The sequence below is a fragment of the Scardinius erythrophthalmus genome (assembly GCF_964197995.2).
Source record: "Scardinius erythrophthalmus genome assembly, contig: HAP1_SCAFFOLD_491, whole genome shotgun sequence".
NCBI classification, from domain to species: Eukaryota; Metazoa; Chordata; class Actinopteri; order Cypriniformes; family Leuciscidae; genus Scardinius; species Scardinius erythrophthalmus.
In genome coordinates this window covers 1-26206 of record NW_028296125.1, presented here as the reverse complement: position 1 = coordinate 26206, position 26206 = coordinate 1, and the positions used below count along the sequence as shown (strand labels likewise).

Genomic DNA, 26206 nt, shown 5'->3' with positions numbered 1-26206 from the left:
AGATTAAAGACGCATCTCTTCAGCCAGGCATTTATATCATATTTTTAATCTTAGTTAAATCCGGTCTCTAGTTCATAAACGCCAGAGGAGAACTGGCCCCCGACTGAGCCTGGGTTCTCCCAAGGTTTTTTTTTTTTTTCTCCATTAGGTCACCTGATGAAGTTTTTCAGTTCCTTGCCACTGTTGCCTTTGGTTTGCTCAGTTGGGGATACTTAATTTAATTAATCAACAATACTATTGATCAGCATTACCAAACGTGGACGTTTTACACTAGAAACAAACACTGATGTACTATTTTATTTAATACTGTGAAGCTGCTTTGATACAATCTGTATTGTGAAAAGCGCTATATAAATAAAGTTGACTTGACTTGACTAAATATAATCTACATTATTTCTTGTTTATATTGAGGTGACTGAGGGTCCGACCTATAGTGTTGGGAATGCAATGGCAGTGCCAGTTCATTTAGCCCGGCTTCAGAATAAACTTTTATTTGCTTGCTATAAAATTAAGGGCCTATCCTAACAAAAAAAAAAATAACAAAAAAAAAGCAGCCTAAGCTTACTTTCTTTTAATCTTTTTTTCCTACAAGTTTAAAGAAGAGCGATCAGTTATATGAAAATCAGAAATGATAAGTGTAAGTGTGATGTAAGACTTAAACTTGGTGCATTATTATTATGGTTTGATAGTGTCTGATTAATCAATTATCAGTAAATGATAAAAAGGGGGAATTGTAATGGAAAAAAATTTTTTTCATTGATTTACAGTGTTGATTATAATTTATTTTCAGTGAGACATTGAAATGACCCTTTGCTGGACTGTCCGTGGTCTGCCCACTTCAGCTGACTGATGTGTGTGTTTTGTTTTAAACACTGGGAAGCAGCTGAGACGTCAGGAGGAGACAGACTGAAAGGGAGGTCGTCCAATTTAGAACTTGTGAGCTTGTAAGAATAAACGCAGCAGGATTGGATCACTAGCAGAGAAACCTTCCCTTCTTTAGATAAGAAAGCCTGTAAGCAGAAACCTTGAGAAGTGATATAAAAGCTGCTCTGCCCTCCCTTCCTTGTCGCACTTGCTCCATAGTGTACTTTGGGTCACTTCTCTGTGGGCCTATTCTTGCAAGAATAAATACTCTTTAAAAGACAATTGGATTCAGAGTGTCTCTTACGCATGATAATGATGATGATGTTAAAGACATTTTTGCCACAACAACTCTGAAAATGTAGAGCATACAAGCAAAGTTCATTTACTCCTGTGCTCCTCAGATTCAATTGCCCGCCCCCTCCTGAGAAAAAGAAAACAGTTCAATGGCAAATATGGGTGTGACTTCTGCCTTCACACTGGTGGTGGTCCATATGTCTGGGAAACGCCAGAACCACCTTTACAGACAGAAAGGGGATCATTTTCTGCATGCTATGCTGGCAACACCTGCTAATCCAGTAATGGGTGTGAAAGGCCCATCCCCTTTGATGGAACTTGAGAGGTTCAAGATGATCACTGGATTCATTCCTGAGTACCAACACAGTGTCTGCCTGGGTGTCACAAAACAGATTACATCTATGTGGCTAGACAGTAAGCACCATAATGAAGACTGGTACTTGGGCGGCAAGGTCAGTGATATAGACCAGGAATTGCTGGCCATTAACCCACCTGTGGAGGTCACAAGGGCACCAAGATGCATTTATGCATTGCCTGTTTAGAATGGCATTCTGAAAAAGAAGTCTTGTGGAATAATCTTTTTTATTCGTTTTTGCGATACACGCTCTTCTTCAGAATGCCATCAAAGTGAGACATGTGGATGTGGCAGAACAAGCTCTGTGAAAATTTGTGCTCAACTTTGAGAAACTGTATGGTGCTGCAAATGCTTATTTTAATGTGCATTTATTAATGCACTTGGCAGCAGGCATGCGTAACTGGGGACCACTGTGGGCAACATCCACATTTCCATTTGAATCATTTAATGGGACTTTGCTTAGGTTTTTCAGTGGAACAACACAAGTGCCAACACAAATAGTGAAAAGATTCCTTCGGTGGAGGGGTCTCTCAAAAAAAGAAGGGACTACAATGGCAAATGCTAATGATAGCATAAAGACATTATTTGACAAACTTCAAAGTACATATAGCATAAGAAAGAAATCAACGGAGTTTCAACAATGTCAGAGGTTTTGGCTGCCCAAAGAAACAGTTAATTTAGGTATATTTTATGACCATTTCATTTGTAGCAGTGTGGTTTATCATTCATATAATAACACAACTCTTAAAAAGAGAAATAATTCAGTTGTACAGTTAAATGATGGAACATTCTGCGAAGTTATGACCCTGGTGGCTTTTTACATCTGATGATGGGGCCTCATCCACATTAACCAACTTCTGTATTTTAGTAAAAGAGCTTGCCAAGAGTGGAGGAAAGGTGTGTAGAGATGCTCAGTTAAATATATTTTCCACATTTATAAATTAGGTGTCTCACACCCATAATGTATTTGCCGTGCATCCCCAATCACTTGAGCGTAAATGTGTAATGGTTAAGTCCAAGGACAAAATGTGTCATTCCACATCCAAACAATGTTGAAAGAGACTAAAATTCTTGGGTAGCTTCTACTTTAAAGACATCAACGCCAAACCGACCTCTATATCAGTCCAATACGCATGAACACGGTCAGCGACTATTGGTCTGTACACTCTTCAATTGGTCTTGTTTGCAGTAGCCCTTCTTTTTCTCCTTTAAACAATACCATGAAATGTTCTTTTTTGAACACTTGTTAACAATGTTAACAGTGTGAATGAATTTCAAATTTTTTTGCTTATAATTTAGCCAGTATTAACTTGTCTGTTGCAATATGGGTGTTGCAAGATGGTTTAAACCAATTGCTTTTCAGCATAACACATTTTTTGTGCATCTGTATTTTTGAAGTGTGCATTTAATTTTTTATTTAATGTCATTTTGTGTGTAAGATGTATCCTATTTGTCTGCAAAACTGATTAAACATTACAGAACAGCTGCAATAATTGCTATCTGTGTACTTTACACACATCACAAAATTTCATAAATGGTGGAAAAGTGCATTTTTATAGAAATACTATTGAACGCTTTCTAAAAGAATGTCCTGAAGTACTAGCATGAATAACTGCACTTCATAAGACTCAAATCTAACTTAACCCATTTACTCCTAAAACGCCTGCTAAAAACGCCTATAAAAACCTATGTTATTCTAGGATAAATACCCTTATCTCCTGAGGGTTTTCAGAAAAAATACTAAGAATTGTCAACGCCTACCAAAACCTTAATATCTAAGCCTCTGTAGCACTTAGAAACATGAAATAAAGTGCATTTTAAAGGTAAGAATCTCAGTTTTTATTAAAACATGGCAACATTGGCACTAACATAACACATTTTTCTAAAAATTCTCAAAATCATATGGGAAAAAATAAATACATTAATCATATAAAATATAACAAATGACATTTAAACATGCCAACACATTGAACAATGCATCTTGTTATGAGAGAGAGGTGGGGAAAGTCCTGAGGTGGAACTGGGAACAGTCTCAGTCTCTGAGCTCATGGCTCACATCTCCTCCTCACATAGACAGACAAATCATTTGTGGCGAACGACGTGGTACATGAAGCACTCGCGGTGAAGGGGAAGGTTACACTGCCTGCACCCCATCAGAGTTGATCCAGGACGCACATCGGTGCCGCAGTGCTTCAGAGAACACTCCCTGCAGGTCTTCCTCTTTTTGTTGATCTGGACCAGGTCATGCTCAGCAGAAGCTCCAGTTGGGCTGGTGGGGAGCACATTAGGAGCACTTCTTGCAGTGACGGGGACGATCAGCTCCTGGGTCAGATCCTCCAGCCAGTCCTTGTAGCCGCCCCTCCTGTACTTCCACTCCGCTCCTCCCGCAGACCTGGCAGCCACAAAGGCATTGTAGCACGCCACCGTAACAAAATAAAAGAAAAGCCTCCTCCACCACTTCGTAGACCGATGATGGATCTGATAGTAGCCCACCATCTGGTCCAGAAGATCGACTCCTTTAATATGTTGCTGATAGTCAGCAAGGCATGCTGGCACCCGGACCTCTGTCTGGCGTTGACCATTGGCCTTCCTCCTCACGAACCCATGAGCTGTTGGGTCATGATAGTTGGAGAGGACCATCACAGCCTTGGTGTCTTGCCAGATGCAGAAAGTCAAGTCATCCCGCTGCGCCACATTGAAATCATGCTTGTTCAACTCAGCCTTCTTTGTGAGCTGCTTAATCTTGGGGAGGTCCTTCCTGTTGGCACGAACCGTTCCACAAGCTTGCACCCCCCTGACCTTGAGGTCCTCCATCAACTTCACACTGGTGTAAAAGTTGTCCATGTATACGGACAGGTTGGACCCGTAATAAGGGGCCACCAGGTCTGACACTATCCGGTGAGCCAGGTCTTTCTCCGTCTTACCCTGAATGGCACCCGTGTACACCTGAAAATGTGTGACGTAGCCTGTTTTGCTCTCCGCCATGACCCACACCTTTATTCCCCACTTCACCGGCTTCATGGGGAGGTACTGCCGGAAGCCCAGGCGTCCCTTGTACTTTACCATGGACTCATCCACAGTCACAAAGCCATTGACCTCATAGAGCGCCTGGAATCTAACCAGGAGGAGGTCCATCCACTGCCGGATCTTCCAGAGATTGTCCGTTTTGTCCACAGCAGGGTCCATGTTGTCTTGGAGATGGAGATATCTGAAAATGCATATGATAAGATTAATTTATAACATAACATTTATTGTCATCATTGTATTTATTTATATGTACTGTCGTATGTATATTTATAGTATTTATATGTATTGTTATTTATTTATTATGCTATTTATTCGTTATGACATTATTGTATTAATATTTATTGTGCTATTTATTCAATATGACATTATTGTATTAATATTTATTGTGCTATTTATTCAATATGACATTATTGTATTAATATTTATTATGCTATTTATTCATTATGCCAGTATTTATATATTAACGTTTTTGTATTTATTATTATCATTATCAACCATCATCACCATAATTATATCATTTATTGTGCTACTTATTCAGTATGCCATTATTGTATTTCTAGTTATTATGCTATTTATTCATTATGCTATTTATTCATTATGCCATTTTTGTATTACTAGTTATGCTATTTATTCATTATGTCAGTATTTATATATTAACAATATTTTATTTATTATTATCATTATAAACCATCATCACATTATTATATTATTATATTATTATGTTATTTATTATGCTAGTTATTCATAAAAAAAAAAAAATCATTACCTCCAGATCATGTCGAAGCGGTCCCTTGCCATTGCCTTGGGGACGTTGGTCTGGTACAACCATTTAGTCTGCCTCCAGAAATCCCTGCGTGCTGGCAGCTTCATAATACCGAAGGCGAGACACAGCCCGACAAATGTCTTCATCTCCGTTTTGGAGACAGGTTTCCACTTCGAGTTGGTGGGGGTCTGACCGCGCGTCTGTTCGGCGTACTGATTAGTTTCCATCACCAACATTTCCCAAAGCTCATCGGTAAAAATACGCAAAAAGACATCCAGGGGGCTAGCATCCACGGGGATCGGCTGTTTCACCCCCGGTTTGCGGGTGAACTGCTTCGCCTTGCGCGGCTGGTAACCCTCAGTTCTCCAGTCTACCTGGAATCCGTAAAAGCCGTCCTCCTCCTCTCCGTCTGTGTCCCACAAATCCCACTCCTGTGCTCTATCTAAAGGATCGTCGTTTTCATCATAATCCTCTACCACCTCCTCTCTCTCAAACTCTTCACTATCATCCAACTCAATGTCACTGCCCTCGCTGTCAAAATCATCTTCAGTCGCTGCCATTTTCCCGCTCGCGTTTTAAAAAAAACCCAAAACAAGTGCACGTGTATGTCTGATTGATTGACATGATTTTCAGCGAACCACAGTACAATTTGGGGGTCACGTGGTCTTTAAAAAAACCAACAAGACCCACCACATGTGCATTTGAACCAATGACAGTGCGTTATATGCTGCGCGCGTCGTGAAAAGTATGACGAGTACAAAATGCTGCGCCACGCAGCAGCCGGCAGGAGGTTTAAAGTTGCGCAATGCAGTAACCGGCGGCAGATGTAATGTTGCGGCGCGCAGCATCCGGCACAAATGGGTTAAAATACACTCAAACTTAATATTACAGTGTTGGTATTAAAATGTGCACTTTTAAAATATTTATGCTTTCAGTATGAATATTAGTATTATTCAGTATTAAAGTTTATATTAATACTTTATATTAATATTAAATATATAGTATATTCAGTATTAAAATATGCTTTTTATGTTACAATGACAATTTTGAGCATACAATTTAAAATATATAAAAAATATGCTTACATTTTCTTTCAAATAAGTACACTTTAGAAAGTGCACATAACTTTCACTTAAAGTATATTTTAGTATTAATATATTTCTATAAAGTGTAATATAGTATATATTATAGTATAGTATTATTTTAAAGTGTGTTAAAAGTGTTAGGATGAAAGCATAATGCCAGTATACTTTTTATATATTTACAAAAAGTACAATTTGTGTAAGTACATTTTCAACATACAATCGGAAATATAAATATACTTGAAATACAATGAAGTACTTTTTTTTTTTTTTTTTTCGCTTGGGGCTTTTGGAGATTAACTGGGACCGTCTATAAAATTACATAAGATTATTGGCATACACATTTCTAACTTCAATAACATTTGAAAAGAATGTCAGTCACAAAACCAAAAGTGTTAATGTAGGGGTCAGGCATGATGCACTCCTTTTATATTTTAGGTATTTATTTACAAGTAAACTGTCAAATCATATGTAAATATTACATTTTTTTTACGGGAGAGCGGGGTATTCTCATCGCTTGATAAACACAAATAGCTAGTATTCTCGTCGCTTGATAAACTTGGTTGAGCCACTGTAGTCTGTTGGACTATTTTAAGGATGCATGCGGTGATGTGGTTTCTCCACTGCATGGATCTTCAAGTGTCGCTTCAGGTTAGCATTAATAGAGAAAAATTTCCCGCACTGATCACACGTGTGCGGCTTGTCTCCAGTGTGGATCATCTCATGTGTTTTCAGATGTGATGACAGACTGAATCGCTTGTCACAGCGTGAACACTTGTAAGGTTTTTCTCCAGTGTGGATCCTCTCATGTTTTTTCAGATGTGATGACTGATTGAATCTCTTGTCACAGTGTGAACACTTGTGAAGTTTTTCTCCAGTATGTGTCTTTTCATGTGTTTTCAGATTTGATGACAGACTGAATGTCTTGTCACAGTGTGAACACTTGTAAGGTTTTTCTCCAGTGTGGATCCTCTCATGTTTTTTCAGATGTGATGACTGATTGAATCTCTTGTCACAGTGTGAACACTTGTAAGGTTTTTCTCCAGTGTGGATCCTCTCATGTGATCTCAGAGATGATGACTCACTGAATCTCTTGTCACAGTGTGAACATTTGTAAGGTTTTTCTCCAGTGTGGATCCTCTCATGTGTTTTCAAATGTGATGACTGACTGAATCTCTTGTCACAGTGTGAACACTTGTATGGTTTTTCTCCAGTGTGAATTCTCTGGTGCAGTTTTAAATTGTCCGCTGTAATAAAAGTCTTGTCACACTCAAAGCACATGTACTCTCTCACACCAGTGTGTATTTTCTGATGTGCGTGTAAATTTTGCAGCTGTGAAAAACTCTTCCCACACACAGAACATGAATAGGGCTTCTCCTTCGTATGAACTCTCAGGTGTTTCTTCAGGTGTGATGCAGTTAGAAATGCTCTGCCGCATTGATCACATGTGAAAGGCTTCACTCCAGTGTGGATCTTCATGTGTTCTTTAAGATATTGTTTGCATGAGAATCTCTTTCCACATTGATCACATGTGAATGGCTTCTCTCCAGTGTGGATCCTCATGTGATGCTTAAAATGTTGTTTTGTTGTCAAACTCTTTCCACACTGAACACATGTGAACGGCTTCACGCTTTTCTGTTGGACATGATGTTCCTCCTCCACTTCACTCAGTTCTTCACTCTCCTCCGTCACTTCACTCAGTTCTTCACTCTCCTCCTTCACTTCACTCAGTTCTTCACTCTCCTTCACTTCACTCAGTTCTTCACTCTCCTCCTTCACTTCACTCAGTTCTTCACTCTCCTCCTCCACTTCACTCAGTTCTTCACTCTCCTTCACTTCACTCAGTTCTTCACTCTCCTCCTCCACTTCACTCAGTTCTTCACTCTCCTCCTCCACTTCACTCAGTTCTTCACTCTCCTCCTTCACTTCCATCAGGTCTGACATGAAAGAAACAAATGTTACAGTTAATTTTCAGTACATCAAAATAATTCCAAGATAAATAATATAGCTGCGAGCAGCGATTACGGGCCCAAGCCGGAGGCACCGCAACCCCGGTGCCTTACCTGAAGGCACCAGGGTGGCGGTGCCGCCGGCTTTGGCCCTTCATCGCTGCTCGCAGCTATATTTATATATTAGGGATCTACCGATTTGTATTTTTTAGTGCCGATGCCGATACCGATTTTTTTTCATCAGCCTTAGCCGATGACCGATACGGGCTGCCGATTTTCTTGACCCGATATTTGGAGCCGATACTGCTTTTGCTCCCTCAATTTACATCATAAAAATGACACAATGATCATGATGATAAATGTTACAAGTCTCAATTTAAAAAATGATCATTTATTGAACTTAAAAAAAACAACTATATTTAACAAATAGTAAAAACAGGTGAGGTAGAACAAGTAAAAGAAGAGTTCAGTGCTGAAAATACTGAAAATAATTATTTAAGCATAATTAAAAATGAGCAAAAGGTACATTTGTTACTGTATTATTTATTAATCTTAGTTAATAAAAATACAGCTGTTCATTCAGCTGTTCATTTGTTCATGTTATTCACAGTGCATTAGGCTAACTAATGTTAACAAATACAACTTTTGATTTCAATAAGGCTACTATAAATGGTGAAATTAACATTATCAAAGATTAACAAATGCTGTAGAAGTGCATCCTGATAAAGTATTGAGAGCAATGCAAATCAAACTAGCTATTAGGCTAACTGAAATAAAAACCATGCCAATCTCAAGGTATGGTGAAGGCTATGTGATGATGTGGGGCTATTTTAATTCCAAAGGCCAAGGGAACTTTATCAGGATGCATAGTATCCTAAAAAAAAAAAAAATAAATAAATAAATACTTAAAAATAAAAATCTGCCTGCCTCTATGGGAATTTAACAGGGGTGTCCAAACTTATGCACCCTGTATTTTAACCCCTTAAACCCTGAGCCATTTTTGGAGTTTTTTTGTCTGAGTGACACACAAAAAAGTAAAGACTCATAACTTCAAAACTATAACAAGGAGAGTCAAAAGGTAGGTATCGTTTGATAGAACTCTTTTCAAATTTTTTGAAAATATAAATTACATTACATTTGGATATTCTCCTGCCGAGAAACTGCTGATAAATACAAAAAAAAAAAACAATTTTTTTATGATTTTGAATATCTCTCTTGTTTGACATGCAATAACTCGGGGAGGAAATATGGTAGCACAAATTTTCTTTTTTGGGGAAGTACCCCTAAATGTGAGCTGCATCTGAATCAAATTTTTGTGGTGATCGCATAAAGTACTCAAAAGTTACAGCATTTGGAACAAAGGTAGCCTTTTTGTTTAGTCCTCACACATTTGGAAAGCAATAAAAAAAAAGAGTTTTCTGAGTGACATACACAAAACTAAAGACTCATAACTTCAAAACTATAGCAAGGAGAGTCAAAAGGTAGGTATCGTTTGAAAGAACACTTTTCACATTTTTTGAAAATATAAATTAAATTACATTTGGACATTCTTCTGCCGAGAAACTGCTGATAAAAGACAAAAAATAAATATAATTTTTATAATGATAATGCATATGTTTCTTATTTGACATGGAATAACTCAGGAAGGAAATAAGGTAGGAGGAAAATTCTTTTTTGGGGAAGTCCCTCTACATATGAGCTGCATCTGGCTAAAATTTTGTGGTGATTGGATAAAGTAATCAAACGTTACAGCCTTTGGAACCAAGATAGCATTTTTGTTGAGACCTTGACGCCCCCTCATGGGCATTTTTTATAGTGTTTCACCATGAAGAATATCTTGTCATAAAAGCAATAGATAAAGTTAATTTTGGGCTCATTTTAATTGTATGAATATGCTGTAAAAAATGAAGTGCCATTTTCAACGATTTTTGAATGTTTCGTGAGATGTATGATGTTTTTGACACATTGCAGTACATAGTACAAAAAAGTATTTTATAGATTATGATTTTTTTTTTATATCTTTATCAGCAAATAACTCAGCAATACTTTGGAGTTTTTCAAATAGGCTACATTCACTGTAAAGTTCAGACTCTAAGGTTTCAAATGACACCAATTTTGTTTGAATCAAGGCAATATTTTTGAAAAATATGATAATGAATATTTTCGCAGCTAGGGGGCGCCATGGGTGGCGCACACGGGCGGTACACTCCGGTTTAGAGAGACTAGTCAGCACTCGTTCAGAGTTGATCGAAGTGGTTAGATTCTTTAAAAAGCTGAGATTCTAAGCTTTAAAATGATACATATTTTGTGTTATTCCACGTTTGAAAACGAGCGCGGACGGTTCCGGGAAAATTGGAAAACACTTTGCTCCCCAGAAGGATGAGAGACTTGTTTTTTTAGCCAAGTATGCATTACTTCGTGAGGAATATCTCGTGATCAAAGCAATGGATTCTGTTGTGTGTGGGCTCTTTGTAATCGTGAGAATCTGTTGTCAATAAAGATGTTCGATTTTTCACAATCTATGCATGTTTCATTGAGTTATGAGCTGAAACGTCACATCAAAACAACATAGCATCACTGCTATTGCTACTTCATAGGTGCGCCTCTGGTATTTTTTTGTGTCAGAACGCTATAAGGAATATCTTTAGACCTGAGTGATGGATTATGGTGTGTTTGGGCTCTTTTTAATCGTAACATTCTGCTGTAAATAATGATGTGCCATTTTCCACAATTGATGCATGCTTCATTGAGTTATGAGTTAGAACGCGACATAAGTGCTACATCTATAATAAAGATCTATGTGCGCATTTGTGTTACAACTCCACGAGGCATAACTTTAGATATGAGTGATGGATTATGCTGAGTTTGGGCTCTTTTTAATCGTGAGAGTCTGCTGAAAATAATGATGTGCATTTTTCTACGATATGTGCATGCTTCGTGAAGTTATAAGTAAAGACCAAACGCGAGTGCTTCATGAGTATATATTTGGCTAGGTACGTCTTTGGTATTTTCTGTGTTAGAACGCCATGAAGAATATCTTTAGATCTGACTGATGAGTTTGGGCTCGTCTTAATCATGAGCTCCTGCTGTAAATAACGATGTGTCATTTTTCATGATCGATGTATGTTTCATGAAGATACGAGTAAAAAGGCCAAGTCTAAGCTACCTCGCTTGGCTACGTGCGTTTGTGTATTTTTTGTGAATTAGAACTCCATGAGGAATATCTTTAGTTCTGAGTGATGGATTACGTTGAGTTTGGACTCATTTTAATTGTAAGCATCTGCTGTAAATAATGATGTGTCATTTTCCACAATCGGAGCATGTTTCATGAAGTTACAAGCGGAAATGTGTCTAAAATTCAGCATCCATATATGGTTTACCCATGGGTCTCTTGAGGGGCTTATTTTACAAAAACCTTGCTCAAGTTTAGTAAAAGCCTGAAACAATTATGCTTGTTGTATTCTACTCATTGAGACCTTTCAAATGACATATGACACATGACTATCTGAGCAGTATGATGTTTTTGACACATTCCAGTACATAATTTCCTCTTCCTCATAAATTATGTATTAAAAAAAAATAATTTTATCAGCAAATAACTCAGCACTACTTTGGAGATAATCATAATGGCTACATTCATTGTAAAGTTTAGACTCTAAGCTTTCAAATGATGCCTATTTTGTGTTGATCAATGCAGTAGTTTTGAAAAATATGACAATTAATTTTTTCCATAGCTAGGGGGCGCCCTCCGGCGGTATAATCCGTTCTAAAGGAATAACTCAGCACCTTTTAGGAGTTGAATAAAATGTATAGGTGCATTGAAAAGCTGAGATTCTAAGCTTTAAAATGATACCTATTTTGTATCATATCATTCAGTGATTGCTTAGTAATTTGATTATGATTTTTTTTCATGGGGTGCCGTCCCGCCGGCGGGACGCTTAGGGTTTAAGGGGTTAAGGAAGAACATTTATTTATTTACGATACATTGTTCATTCACAAAGAAAATTGGTGTCCTTAAAGGTTGGATTTTTCCTAATTTTTTAAATTAAGGCATTAAGTTCAATTTCCAAAAGATGATTTTTTATTCCTCTTTTTAGTCAACTTTAGCATGGGTGCCTAAACTTATGCATAGCACTGTGTATATATATATATATATATATATATATATTACATTTTTAGAAGATATGAGGCTTTTAGTGTTTCCTTTTTTGACATTCCTTTAATCCCTCGCCATAGCAAAACCGTTTGAGATATTTAATATCCGTTCACAATTTAGCATCTTTAATGTATTTTCATCATGTTGAAAAAGTTTGGTGTGAATAAAATAAACCACTTAGGAGGAGTAGCTAAAAACGCAGAGTCTGAAATATATAAAAAAATCTACATTCAAACCAAAACATCTGACTTCCTGTTGGTTGGAGCTAATGACTGAAAATTAGAAAGTTGTCCGGCTCGAGATATCAAAGTCTGGTCAACAAAGTCAACAGTGCAAATTTTAAAAAGAGGATAACACGGTGTAGGCAACACCGATTTTTGTCGTTGTTCTCTGTACTGACAGCACTCCAAATTTACAAAAAAATTAGCTCAATGTTAAAATTGACCGGAGTTCTCCTTTAAGACACATCTCTTTGACCTAGCATACACATAACACATAATAGACTTCTATAATTAAGCTAGGCTGCATAGATTAGGTCAGCCGGAACCGGGAACACTTCCCATAAATCCTGATGTACTCCTTACATCATAAGAAGAATGGCATCTACGTTAATTTTAGTGTCTTTGTTTATCCCAAGGTTTTCCTGCAGCCTGCCGGATCCAGGCCGTATCCAGATCTGACGAAGGACCTTCGCCTGGACCCGATGTCAACGCAATGCTGAAGTGCCAACTAGTCTCTCCCTATGGAGGATCCCTTTACCACTCTACAGATAAAGCATCGTCGGGAAAATTCATTTCGCGTACGTACCCCGAAGTGACGAAAAAAAAAAAAATTCTGTATCTAAATTTATAAGGAAAGAGCAGTACTTTGTTTAGGCTTGGTTTGTAAGGAATTACAACCGTGCGCATATATATTCAAACACACATAACTATAGAACCAATTCTTAATGCGCATGTGAGCGCCATCAGCGTTTATCACAGGTTCACGTTTAAAGTCTGTGTAGAGAGAATGGTGTCGTCTTAGCGGCCCCTAATTTAATAACAAATGATCGTTGCGACGGAAGCAAATCAATCAAAACTAACTTTAGCTGGAAAATAACTTATTAACCCTCTGGGGTCTGAGGTGTTTTCTGGCCCTGGAGGTGTTCTGACATGCTCTGACATTTATGCCTGTTTCTGTTACTTGTGACATTTTCATGGCTAAAGTCTGATGACACTGTATTCAGCACAAACTCTGCTACAATAATATATCAGCAGCATCAGGGCTTGCCATTAACACCCACCAACCCACCAAATGCAGGTGGATTTTGCTTGTGGCAGGTAACACAGTCACTCCAACTAGCCACTTTGGCGGGTTGATTAATTGTAGAAAGGCATCTGAAATAAGCCATATTGCAGCGTGACACTACGACTCCCATGAGTATTACATGCACACAGTGTTGCCTTTTTTTTACAAAGAAAGAGTACACTTGAAATATTGTTGAAATTGTAATTATTGTTGTAATTGTAACCTTTTTAATAAAATAGCTAAACATATTTACAAGATAGGTGTAAGCAAAATCTTAAATGGTCAATATAAGTCTTCTTCTAAATATATCTTTTGTCCTTGCATTCATTCTTGGCTCAGTCAGTGTCACACCTGAATGAATGGCTCATTATGCAGAGTGGGTGGGACATTGTATTCTCAGGTGTAAACCACTCCTCGTTCACGCCCCCCTCGCATATTGGCTTTTCAAGCAAAACCTGTTTTACACAATTTAAATCAATGTATTGTTTTATGTGAACGATAAAGCAAGACTATTGTCACATAATTTTAAAGCCAGAACTCGAAGCGACAACATCCATTAGTCAAAAGTCTTGTGGACATATATGTGACCCCGCCTGTGAAACCCCGGCTAAAGTCGTAGAATCAAATTATGAGTTAACGAGCGTCAAAGTAGTCATAGCCATAAAAATGACAAAAATAGTCCATGTGTGTTTATTGCTGTAAATGATAGATTATAGCAATGGTTTTGAGATGCAATACTTAAATTTTCATTTATAACATGATAAATACTGAAATTAATGATTTTACTGACACTATGTTATACTTTTGCGCAAAAAAAAACGGAGGTGGCGCTTCCTATACATTGATTTCAATTAGGGGTGCAACGGATCAAAAAACTCACGGTTCGGATCGTTTCTCGGATCAGAGTCACGGATCGGATCATTTTTCGGATCAGCAAAAAAAAAATTTTTTTTTGTTTAACAACACTTTTAAATTATTAAATTCAAATATATAAAATCAACTTAAAGTGCACAAGGCATAATATCTTCTTTTTAACATAATTAATGAAAAACAACTTAAAGTGCAACATAAAAAGGCATATCTCCTTCCTTTAAACATGGACCAATGCTTGACGTGTTTCCACTGTCATATAGGGCTGTCAAAATTGCTCAAAAATGACGTTCGAATATTCCCTCTAAAAAAACACATATTCGAACTATTCGAACATCTGGTTGCGCATTTTGTCAATGACGCGCATTATATCAATAACAGGACACATTAATACAAAGAGACATAACTACTTGTATAGGTAGTTTATTTAAGTTTAAACATATTTGACAACATATTACCTACACAAAAACAAGTAAATCAAGTAATGGCCAAGACCGCAGACCTCACTCTCGCTCGCTCACTCGCACTCGCAGGCACTCTTTCTCTCTCTTGCCCTCGCCCTCGTGCTGCGTTCACACAAAACGCGAATAGAGCGTCTGGCGCGAGTGATTTCAATGTTAAGTTAATGTAAAGACGCGTTTACGCGCGTCTGGAGATCTTGGGGCGCGAATGAGGCGTCACGCTCTCTGCGGTTCATAACGGTTTAAATGAACAACCAATATAAGCAAATGTTGAGTGCTTTTTTTTTTTTTTCATAAATCAATCCGCGGATCACGTGTGTGCCGAACCGAAGATATTGATCCGAACGGATCACGGATCAATGTTGATCCGTTGCACCACTAATTTCAATCGTCTCTGGGTTTATTTCGCGCAACAACACTGCTGATTCGTATATCATTCGGTTCAGGAACTTCTTTTCTGTGTCTTTTCTATTAGAGAGAGTAAAAACAGACTTTAATATCAATCCGCGAGCGCCGGTAATCAGGTCAACACAATGAAAAAAAAAGAGAGATGTCAGCCGCGTTTAGATGTCTGTGGTGATTTTTTTCTTGTCATAGCCAATATTTTAAGAACTGCTTATTTGTTTTGTAGCTCAGTATTCTGCCAATAATATTAAACTTATTTTAAGGACATTTTTGGCCTACTAAGTGTTATTTGCTGGATGATGGTAACGTAATGCGTTGTTTTGACATCTGACATGGCCATGGCTTCGCCGGTGACACCGAAGTATGAGCAGGAACGGAAAATAGCTGCTTCCTTAAACAGCTTGCTTGATATTAATCTCGGTGGAATTGCCCCAAATTACGATTTAACCGGTTTTATTGCGGATTATTTTCTGGAGGATGATTGTGATGATGAACAGGACACATTCTTTGACGAAACTGACGAGGAAGTTGACGGTAAGTTTTTGTTATTTTTTTTTATGCTAAATATGTAAATGTATACTGTCAGTGTCCATCCAATGTAATGTTAACACATATCTGTGATGCAAAAATAGTGGATTTAAATGTTTTGGCTATTACATTTGTTGATGGGGATTGAGTCAGTTTAAATTCATTACGTTTATGGCTAGGGCTGGGTACCGAGTTCGATACTTTTTAGGTACCGACCGAATTGCCTCGATACTATCGAGTATCGAAAAATGACTTCTTGTTCGGTACCAGATTTCAATACCTAAAGGGTTAACTCGTCAACGTCAGTGCTCAAACAAATACATATAAAATACACAATGACACACCTAAAGTCGCTCACGCACATACACGCAAACTCTACATACACGAGAAGCGCGGAACTCTCCGCGCACATACTCATATGAGAGGCGCGCGCTCACACAAACTCGCGCACATACTCAATGAGACGTGAGCACACACACACAAACTCTCCACGCACATACATACTCCTATGAGACGCGAGCGCGCGCGCACACACACAATACCCTAAAGATGTGGATAAGTCGATCAAAAGTGTGGCTACATTTCTCCAGGCTCGATGCCAACAGCGCGCGATGCAGTATTTGCGGTAAAATAATTGCTGCAAAGACCGGTACCACGACAGATATGATGAAGACCTTGAAAGTGGAGTAAACATAAGAGCAGAAAGTTGCTTCGCCTTCGACTGGTAAATGAAGAGATACCTTGTTGATCACTCTGACAGTATTTATATTACAATAATGACCTACTGAACGTACACTGCCGTTCAAAAAATTGTTGGTTGTTTTTCAGTAAGGATGCATTAAAGTGATCAAAAATTACCTTAAAACATGTGTAATGTTACAAAAGTTTTCTGTTTCAAATAAATGCTGTTCTTTTGAAAATTTTATTCATCAAAGAAACATGAAAAAAATTATCTTAGTTTCCAAAATATTAAGCAGCACATTGTTTTCATATTTCTGAAGGATCCTGTGACACTGAAGTAATGATTTAGAAAATTTAGCTTTGACATCACAGGAATAAATTACATTTTGAAATATATTCAAATAAGACTTTAAATTGTAATACTATTTCACAGTGTTACAAGTTTTACTGTATTTTTTATCAAACAAATTCAGCTTTGGTGAGCATGAGCTCTTTATATTAAAAAAAATGTTGATCCTTTGTGCACTGGCTAAGGAGCATGAGTCAAATTGAAAAAATAAAACCAAAGTTTTTCTGAGGTAATGTGTTATGTATTGTTAAAATGGATTTCATAAAATTGGTATAGAAAAAAAGCATCGTTCAGGAACCGGTATCGAAATCAAGGTATCGGTATCGGTATCGAAATTTTTGGAACGATACCCAGCCCTACCGCTGAGGGCTTTTAAATCGCTAACTTAAAAGCAAAAGTAAAATACAGACGTCCGCACAGACATTGATAATGGTGCGGAGTAGAGCGAGCATTTTCAATGTATTCCTATGGAAGTAGGAATGAACTAAAACATTTTATTTATGTTTTTATGTGTCCACTGTTCAACCGCAACCACGTCACACACACACACACACACACATTCCAAAATTGCAATCTTGACATCGCAGCCTGTTCATTATAGCCCTAATACAATATAATAATAAAAATAGTCAACCTAACATATATGAATTACACTGCTCTGTTTAAATAGTCAGTAGTACAATTTGTACCATTCACAGTAAGCAGAGCTCCACTGTGATGTTTCCAAGCACATTTTTGCACGTGTGAAGAGGATGATTTTTTCCATCGATATTGGAACATGACTAAAGTACAAAGCCTATAATAAAGAATAGTTTAGCATCCAAATACATTGCAAATATTGAAACATTTTGATTCTAATGAGAGGGTTACTTGAGACCAACACGGCTTACTTTCTTTTTTATTTTTACATTAAATTTAAAGGATTTGTTGTGGAATATGTGTGTGTGTGTGTATATATAGAAAATGGACGTAATCGATTAAAATTGAGAAATCGATATTTTTTACCCAGCCCTAATATATATGTATGTGTATATATATATATATATATATATATATATATATATATATATATATATATATATATATATATATATATATATATATATATATATATATATATATATATATTAGGGCTGGGTAAAAAATATCGATTTCTCGATTTTAATCGATTCTCATTTTTATGAAACAATATCGATTCTTAAATCCCAAGAATCGATTAATCATCCTGTTTTCAGTTGATGAATGAATGGATCATTGTTGCGCACATCCTATCCAATAAATCGCAATAATCTTTGTTCTTTGTTATTATTGATATGAAACAAAGTCTCAGATTTCAAATTACGTCCATTTTCTTACGAAATTCAAAAACATAATTACCGTTTTGGCACTGTGGCGTGAGATCGCTCCGACGCAGCTCAGCTCAAGAGAAGCAGAAGCAACGGAAGCAACTCTTCCGCCTTAACGCCAGTTACAGTGCGAAATAAACATGAATGAGCAACTGAAAGTGTGTTAAAAGATAGAGTACAACTTATCGAAGTCCGTATCATGTCTCATGGAATCGCTCAATCAGTGTTTCAACCGTGGAAAGACGTTAGTAAACAATGTCATGTAATGTCACATTTACCTCAGAAAAAAACATATCCAGTGACCATAACGTTAGTCAGCTAGAAAAGTTAACTCTAGAGAGGAGCATTTTGTTAAATATATGCACCATATTATATATTCATTATCATTTTTAATGTTCTTCAATATTTAATGCATGTTTGAATAAATCTGGAAAGTTTTTTATGACAGCCATCATTTAAAATTTTATTTAATTTCATATAACTTTATTATAAAAATAAATAAGTGTATTTTAAGTGTTTGTATACAAATCAGTTATTTTTTACCTTCAATATTATAGTAGGCTACAACTGACTCCCATGGTTTACAGCATTAGTTAAGAGATTTGTTTTCCTTGAGAAAATTTGCAATGTATTGTACCTGATCTCCAAAATAATCGATATTGAATTTAATCGAATCGTAATCGAAATCGAAATCGAATTGCAAGCTTGTGAATGGAAATCGAATCGAATTGTGAAATTTGTGTCAATACCCAGCCCTAATATATATATATATATATATATAGACATAGATAGATAGATATTCATAGATATACATTCTTACATATATGGCCTTTCTTTATTTTATTTACTTTTTTCAGAAATTATGGCAGGTCTCCTCAAGTTGAGGCTTCGCTCCATGGAGCGTCCTGGAGGAGAGAGAAACCTGCCAAAGAATGAGAATGGTCCAGATGTGGTTTCAAGAACAAGTAAAGCTGCTGCTGGAATGCGGAGGTACCGGGCTAAGTTAAAGCAGAACCCTGAATTATATGCACTGCATAGATTGGAAGAGCAACAGAGATTGAAGGAGTACAGGAAAAATCTATCAGATGGAAAGAAGGAAATTCAGAAATTCATTTCTGTGGAAGAATTTTTGAGAAGACCTGATGTATCAACCACACTGCCTCACAAGAAAACAGTCAGCAAACGAACTGGCTTACAGAAGCAAATCCTGCAGAAAAGCATGAAATCCACATACTCTGCCTGGCAAAATGAGAATCTCAACATGAAGTTGTGCTTCAGTAAGTTTTGCACACTCCAACCAAGCCACATTTAGCCCCAAAAAATCAGGGGCCTCATGTATCAATCTTGCGTACGCACAAAAACTTTGCGTACGGCAGCTTTCACGCTCACGGTCGTATGTACTAACAGTGAAATTAACGCGAGAATGTGCGTTCCTCCACGCCAATTTCATGTCTGGCGTACGTATATTTCTCACTGTTTTTGTCCGTTGGCGACTCTTACAGGCAATGAAGTGAAGTTGCAAACATTACACAACGAATTGTTCTACAAGTCTATCGCACCACCACCTGTGGGAAACATTGCTATTAATTTGCAATTTATAAAATAAATGACATATATTGTCACACGAGCCTTATGAAAATATTCTATCAATTATGCAATTAAGTAAGAACATATAAAAGCATATTATGCAAAATGATACAGCCCTTATTCTATGGCAGCTTTGGTTTTAATGTCCACCTTTATATCAGACCATTTCTTTTTAAGGTAATTTAGAGTAGACTGTGTACAGTTGAGACACCTTAAATAACTTGCTTAAATAACAAGTTGTATTTTTGCTGTGCACGTGCGTATTAGTGTCCTCTTTGATCGTGGGAAATTTGAACAACGGACACATCTCCGATCCGAAGAAATCGGAAAACTTTTTTTTTCTAAGATATGATGTTCACTTCACCATGCACTCTCCACAATGACTAGCTTATTATCCTTATGTGACTGTTAAACGTAACTGGTATCACCACAAACGTTATTCTGTGCCCTAAAAACGGGCATATTTCATGGTATTGTGTCATGCAAGGTAATTGCAAAATCTAGAGAAATGTGCGAGGTGGCCAGCGGGGTATAGTTGAGACACACATGTACCAACTGTACCCCCGATAGAGTTCTATTAGGAAACACACTGTTTAGTTGTTCAGCCAGCAATCATGTAGCCAGCATAGGACGCAAATGAAAATACAATTTGATATGTGTGATTCTACATATCTTGTTCCTGCTTTATACATTTTAACCAGTGCTAATTTAAATAAAATGAATGCATATAAATGGATGAATAAACAAAAATGTTGCCCAGTTGTTATTTTCTTTTCTATTTGTCTTTATTTTTTATATTTACATTTACCATGAATGGTTAGTTACCTTCACGACATTAGAAATGGGTCTCTCAACTGTACCATGCACTGTCTCAAGTGTACTACATGGGTACAGTTGAGACAAAGTTGAGACAAAAAGCACCTTATATTTAAAATAAAAACTACTTGTGGGTATTATTGATTGATAACATCTTAGTCTACAAGCTAATGTAATCATGTGGCATGTCATGTGGAAATTCACTTCTTTTCAATGTCTATTTTTGTGTGAAAAATCAAAACGCAAAAAGTGTCTCAACTGTACTCAGTCTACTCTACAGTACGACGATCCCACCGCATTGACGGCATCAGCCAAACTCTCCCACTCATATTTTTTTCCTTTTGTTATTAATTCCGGAGGACAAAGTTCCAAACTTTTCCAATTTTTTTTTTTTCGTTTCTACCTCCGATAGTAGCACTTCCAATTCACTTTCTGTAAAGTTTCATTTCTTGCCGTCATTTTCTTACTGTTTTCTTTTGCCAAAGTGGACTCATTACCATATTTAAATTGGTTTAATTAAGGGAGGAGACTGGGTGGGGCGTTGTGCTCGTGCATGTGCGCTCAAATTTACGTTAATTGGGATGTACAAAGAGAATATGCGTGGGATCCTTCGTACGCAGAGATTCATACATCTGGATTTTTTTGTGCGTACGCACATTTACAGCTTTGTCCTTACGCAATGTTTTAGTATGAATTCAACGCAAGTCTTTGTACATGAGGCCCCTGGACTGCAAAATCAGAGATCGATACCATGCAAGTGACATCACCGTCTGTCCACTGTTTTCTATAGATATGTTTGTATTGGCTAACATTTCTTCAGCTAATTGTGTCCTGTTTAAAATGTGCAACGTTCAAACACAAAGACAGCACATCACAAATAGAAGCCAAATATCATATTTTGATATTGGAATAATAAATTAAGTAGCTAATCTTAAGTGTACACAATGTTTTTTTTTTTTGTTTTACTGTTTTCTAGGGGTTTCTTAATTTTAGACAAGTTGACCAGCACACATTATAGGCTATGCAATGTAATGCATGTGTGTCATCGTGCATTATATTATAAAAATATGTGTTTTGGAAAATCTCTCTTTAGGCCTATTTGATTATCATAAAAATGTGTTTTCTATACAGAGATATCGACATCGTTAAATATCGGTATCGGGCATAACAGCAATATTAATATCGGTTATGGGTATAGGCCTCAATTTTCACATCGGTGCATCACTAGTTAGTATTTAGCCTGATCTGATATTGACAATCAATATAAAAATGTCTCAAACCTCCCTTTACTGACCATTTGTTGAAGAAAAACCCAGAACATTCTGTACCGTTTCATAGTTGAACTGTTTCTAAATCTGATGAAGTGCTTGAATGTTTCTAACATGAATGTTCTTCAGCATCATGAATGAATGAAGAATAAACACCAACCTCTTTGTTCTTCAGGATCTTCAGTGTGTTTCATTCTGCAGGGTTCTGGATCACTCATGTTCTCACTGTCCTTATCATCAGTGAATCTCCTCCCACAGTAATTCTCCAATAAATGCTGTAAATTCCCATCAGCTACAAGTGAAGACAAGCATCACAGCATCAGGAAGAGCTGAAATCTGCTAAATCTGGGTTTATTAAGTGTCAATTTACAGGAGATTTGAAGACATCAGCATAATAAATGAGGTGAAAACAGGAACTATTGTCATGAAATAAAGAGTGTTTTCAGCTGATCTGTTAATATTGATGAGCCTCAGACTATCAACACTCATTCAACAAGCCATTCAGGATCATCAGCAGATCATCTCACTTTATTTTTGTTGTGTTTGCTGTTAGAAACACATTATTTGAGTCAGGATACATGATAAAAGCCTGGAAAACTGCTATATTGAAATATATCTCAAAATATAACATAAAGCATCAATACTAAAACAAAATAATTAAATAACCTCTTTATGAACCTCTTCAGGCAAATAACTACAACACCATAATATGCAAATCTAAATATAGTTAGACTTTATAATAACTATTAATTGCAATAAAGTAATTCCATCATTAACATGTTACGCATATACGTACAGAAACTGACAAGGGTCATACAACTCTAAAACATAAAGAAAATGTAACGTTTCCTGTGTTGAACTTAACATTTATTCCCATGCATGTATAGATTTGATATTTCCCACATCAATTACTCAAGGGGCAATATAAAGTGTCTACATAAATTTTAATAAGTAAATGTAATCTGCCAAAGATAAATGTCGACAAAGAAATAAAGGTAAACATGAAAACGGCAACAGAAACACTTGAGCTCGATTCCCCTCACAGATCTCAAACTTTAACTTGACATTCAGTAACAGTTCTCACTCCAAACATCGAGACAATCACACAAACGAACACAAACTCGCTCAGGTCTGAATGAACTCCACATATTCTCCTCATGCTCGCTGCTGCTGCACTAAATGTTTATTTCAGAAGGAAGACGCCAGAAAAGACGCACAAGTATCGCTGTGATCGATGAAAACAATACAGAAATGAGCCTGTCGCTTAATCAAACTGTATAAAGTGTGTGTGGTGGTTGTGTAAATATGAGAAATACCGTGAACTGCTCTCAGTCCTCACCTCGACGCTAAAACTCTCGTTGACGGAAGAGACGGTGTGATGAACAATCGGGTCCGGCTGAAGAAATGGGTCCGGGCTGAGGACCCCATTAGTATGCCAGTAGTATGCCTGATCTAAATCTGTTCTCGCGATAACTTGTAGCTAACGTGAGCTGTTTTAGTGTTATTAGGCTTGTTTGAGATGAGCAAAATCTGCGCAGAATCGATCACCGGTGATCAGCGCGAGATGCATGCCGGTTAGAAATGTGTCCGAGTGCGGTCCGCCTTGCTCTGATGTCATGCTGACGTATGTCAAAAATCTCTCGCGAGCGCAAGGCGCACCTGTCGGATTCTGCAGTCGAGCGCAGTTGCTCTCCACCGACTGCGCTGATCAAAAGCATGATGGGAAACGACTTGCTGACGACACAGCTTGATGTTCATTGGTTTAAACAACCGTGATGTATTGTTCTCTTTTAAAATGTTTGATTTTAAAACTCTGATATCATGTTTTATGTGTATACGTTATGTGTGAATATTCCCAAACTATCTAACAGTGCAATCACTATGGTTTATGCAATGTAATTTTTATAAAAAAAAAAAAAAAAAAACATGTCTGTATTAAAGAAAAAAAGACTGATAAACATGTATTTGGAATGGAATTAAATAAGTAGGCTACTTTGGGTGTCTTGTTCATTATATTTATTTTCATATAAAAGCAACAGAACTTAAATTCCATCCAATTTATTAGCAACACTGTGCACGAGCGTGAATCCGGTGAATCCCGCGATATCCATCTTTGATCTCACAGGTGTCAGATCCACTACGAGAAGAGAGAACTGTCCGGCTTGCCTGCGCTTTTTTCACTCCTCCTCTCACTGCAGCCGCCTACTCTCGCCTACATTTCAGGCGAGGCAAGGCGCATCTCAAACAAGCCTATTATGTGGTAGCTTTATGTAGAATGCTAAATCCCGCTGCTATATGCAAGGTAAGATTGAATTAAATTTTATATTGTATATGTAAATCGTGTATATTCTATAGCTAATATTTAAAATCTCAAGTTGCGTCAATAGCAGGAGAAAGACCGCGAAATTTAAAAATACTACTGTTATTGTGTCACGAAATGTAGTTTTAAGAGTTTTTCAGTCGATAATGTAGTTGTTTAAAGCTCAAATATGTTGTTTGTTTATACAGATAGCGCCTATTTAAAAATTTGATCTGACGTTTTCGGAGATGTGAGATCCAAGGGATCACCGGTTGCTCAGCGCTCATGTATCCCGCTTGGAACAGCCTTACCTCGGCTAGAGCTGCTGCTGCTCTCTAGTCTAGTGGAGTGGTTAAACATGAGATATAATTCGTCTTGTGGGACGATCTTTGAAATCATTAATCTATATTTTGTTCCCTGGCAAATCGTTTTGGCTGAGGGCAAAGTTTTAGTTTCATAACTTTATATAACGTTAAATTATTTAGGCTTTTTATCTTTAACGTTGTAGCCTGCTGACTTATGTTTGACTGAATCGTTTAATTACTTTATTTCTTGACTTGTATGGCTACTTATACTTTCATAATTGCTATTATTGATCAATAAAACTGAAATTTAACAAAAAGAGACAGGGTTGTGTCATTTTATTTTATATAGCCTATGTAAGAATATTTATATATATATATATATATATATATATATATATATATATATATATATATATATATATATATATATATATATATATATATATATATATATATATATGATATGATATCACCAACATGGCATGTATTTTTTTCATGTATGGGATGGGAAGTATTTCAGAGTATCACTGACAAAGGCTCAAAAGAGTCCATGACTTTCTAAAAGATCTTTTAAATACAGATTGTTTGTGTTTTTGTTTTACTTTTAGGACTGGAGAACATCTGGTAATGAGATGTCACTTTTTTCTGTTTGTTAAATGCTTAGTTACGGTTGGGATCTCTGCAAAGGAATACCTTCTCACAACATAGCGACACTTTTTAGTTAACTTAATGAATTACTAACGTAATGATAGCAGTAACACCAAAACGTACTTTGCAAGATTAATCGCTGTTTTATATGGATTAACCCTTTCATGCATAGTGGTCACTACAGTGGACAGCTATTAAAAAAAAAATTCTTAAATTTGCACGGGTTTTGATGGCATAGTTGCACATCATCCTCTTCAGTGGACCCACCCTGGTGCATCATCCTATATATTTAAACCAAGTAGCAAGCCGTTGTGCTTCGATTTTTTTCCCCCTCCAAACCAAGATGGCAAATGGTCAGTCAGAAATGCCAAGTTGCTCCGGAATATCCACCCATTCCTTCTATCCTAGGAGACTCTTGTAGGTAAAAAAAAATATTGCAGCATCAAGCAATATCTAATGCAGGGTTCACCAATCTCGGTCCTGGAGGGCCGCTGTCCTGCAGAGTTTAGCTCCAACCCCAATTAAACACACCTGAACCAGCTAATCAAGGTCTCACTAGGCATACTAGAAACTTTCAAACAGGTGTGTTGGAGATGGTTGGAGCTAAACTCTGCAGGACAGCGGCCCTCCAGGACCGAGATTGGTGAACCCTGATCTAATGAGTCCTATCAAAGTTGGGTCATTATACGTAAACGTGCCATTTTGTGTCCCTTAGAAAAAAAAGCTCTGTAAATCTTAATAAACCATAAAACAAATAAAATATTTTATAATTTAGTTTCCATAATATGTCTAATAATATAAGAATAAATTAATTTCTGTTTCTTTTGTTTTTAAAGGATTTTAATCACATTTTTGTGCACAGCATC

The 26206-nt window shown here is 36.9% G+C and overlaps 2 protein-coding genes across 3 annotated transcripts; both read right to left on the bottom strand.

Annotated features, from left to right (window-relative positions):
• Positions 1 to 3332: 3332 nt before the first annotated feature.
• LOC308686602 (piggyBac transposable element-derived protein 4-like) lies at positions 3333 to 6189 on the bottom strand. Its single transcript, XM_081395038.1, has 2 exons — positions 5307 to 6189; positions 3333 to 4721 (listed from the first exon to the last, which is right to left on the bottom strand). The coding sequence occupies exons 1-2, from the start codon at positions 5861 to 5863 to the stop codon at positions 3596 to 3598; spliced, it is 1683 nt and encodes a 560-aa protein (XP_081251164.1). The 5' UTR covers positions 5864 to 6189; the 3' UTR covers positions 3333 to 3595.
• A 473-nt stretch (positions 6190 to 6662) lies between these two features.
• Positions 6663 to 23806, bottom strand: LOC308686603 (uncharacterized protein). Of its 2 annotated transcripts, none has more exons than XM_081395039.1 (3): positions 23428 to 23806; positions 22249 to 22380; positions 6663 to 8322 (listed from the first exon to the last, which is right to left on the bottom strand). In XM_081395039.1, the coding sequence occupies exons 2-3, from the start codon at positions 22304 to 22306 to the stop codon at positions 6977 to 6979; spliced, it is 1404 nt and encodes a 467-aa protein (XP_081251165.1). In that variant the 5' UTR covers positions 22307 to 22380; positions 23428 to 23806; the 3' UTR covers positions 6663 to 6976. The 2 variants fall into 2 exon arrangements, with proteins under 2 accessions (XP_081251165.1, XP_081251166.1); XM_081395040.1 differs by having other exon boundaries at positions 23405 to 23465.
• Between the last annotated feature and the right edge of the window lie 2400 nt (positions 23807 to 26206).

Excerpts from the sequence above, each read along its gene's own strand:
- LOC308686602 (XM_081395038.1), bottom strand. The coding sequence starts at position 5,863 with ATGGCAGCGACTGAAGATGATTTTGACAGCGAGGGCAGTGACATTGAG. Across the intron at positions 4,722-5,306 it reads CGCTTCGACATGATCTGGAG|ATATCTCCATCTCCAAGACA; the intron begins GTAATGATTTTT and ends ATGCATTTTCAG.
- LOC308686603 (XM_081395039.1), bottom strand. The coding sequence starts at position 22,306 with ATGAGTGATCCAGAACCCTGCAGAATGAAACACACTGAAGATCCTGAA. Across the intron at positions 8,323-22,248 it reads AGATCCTGAAGAACAAAGAG|ACCTGATGGAAGTGAAGGAG; the intron begins GTTGGTGTTTAT and ends CTTTCATGTCAG.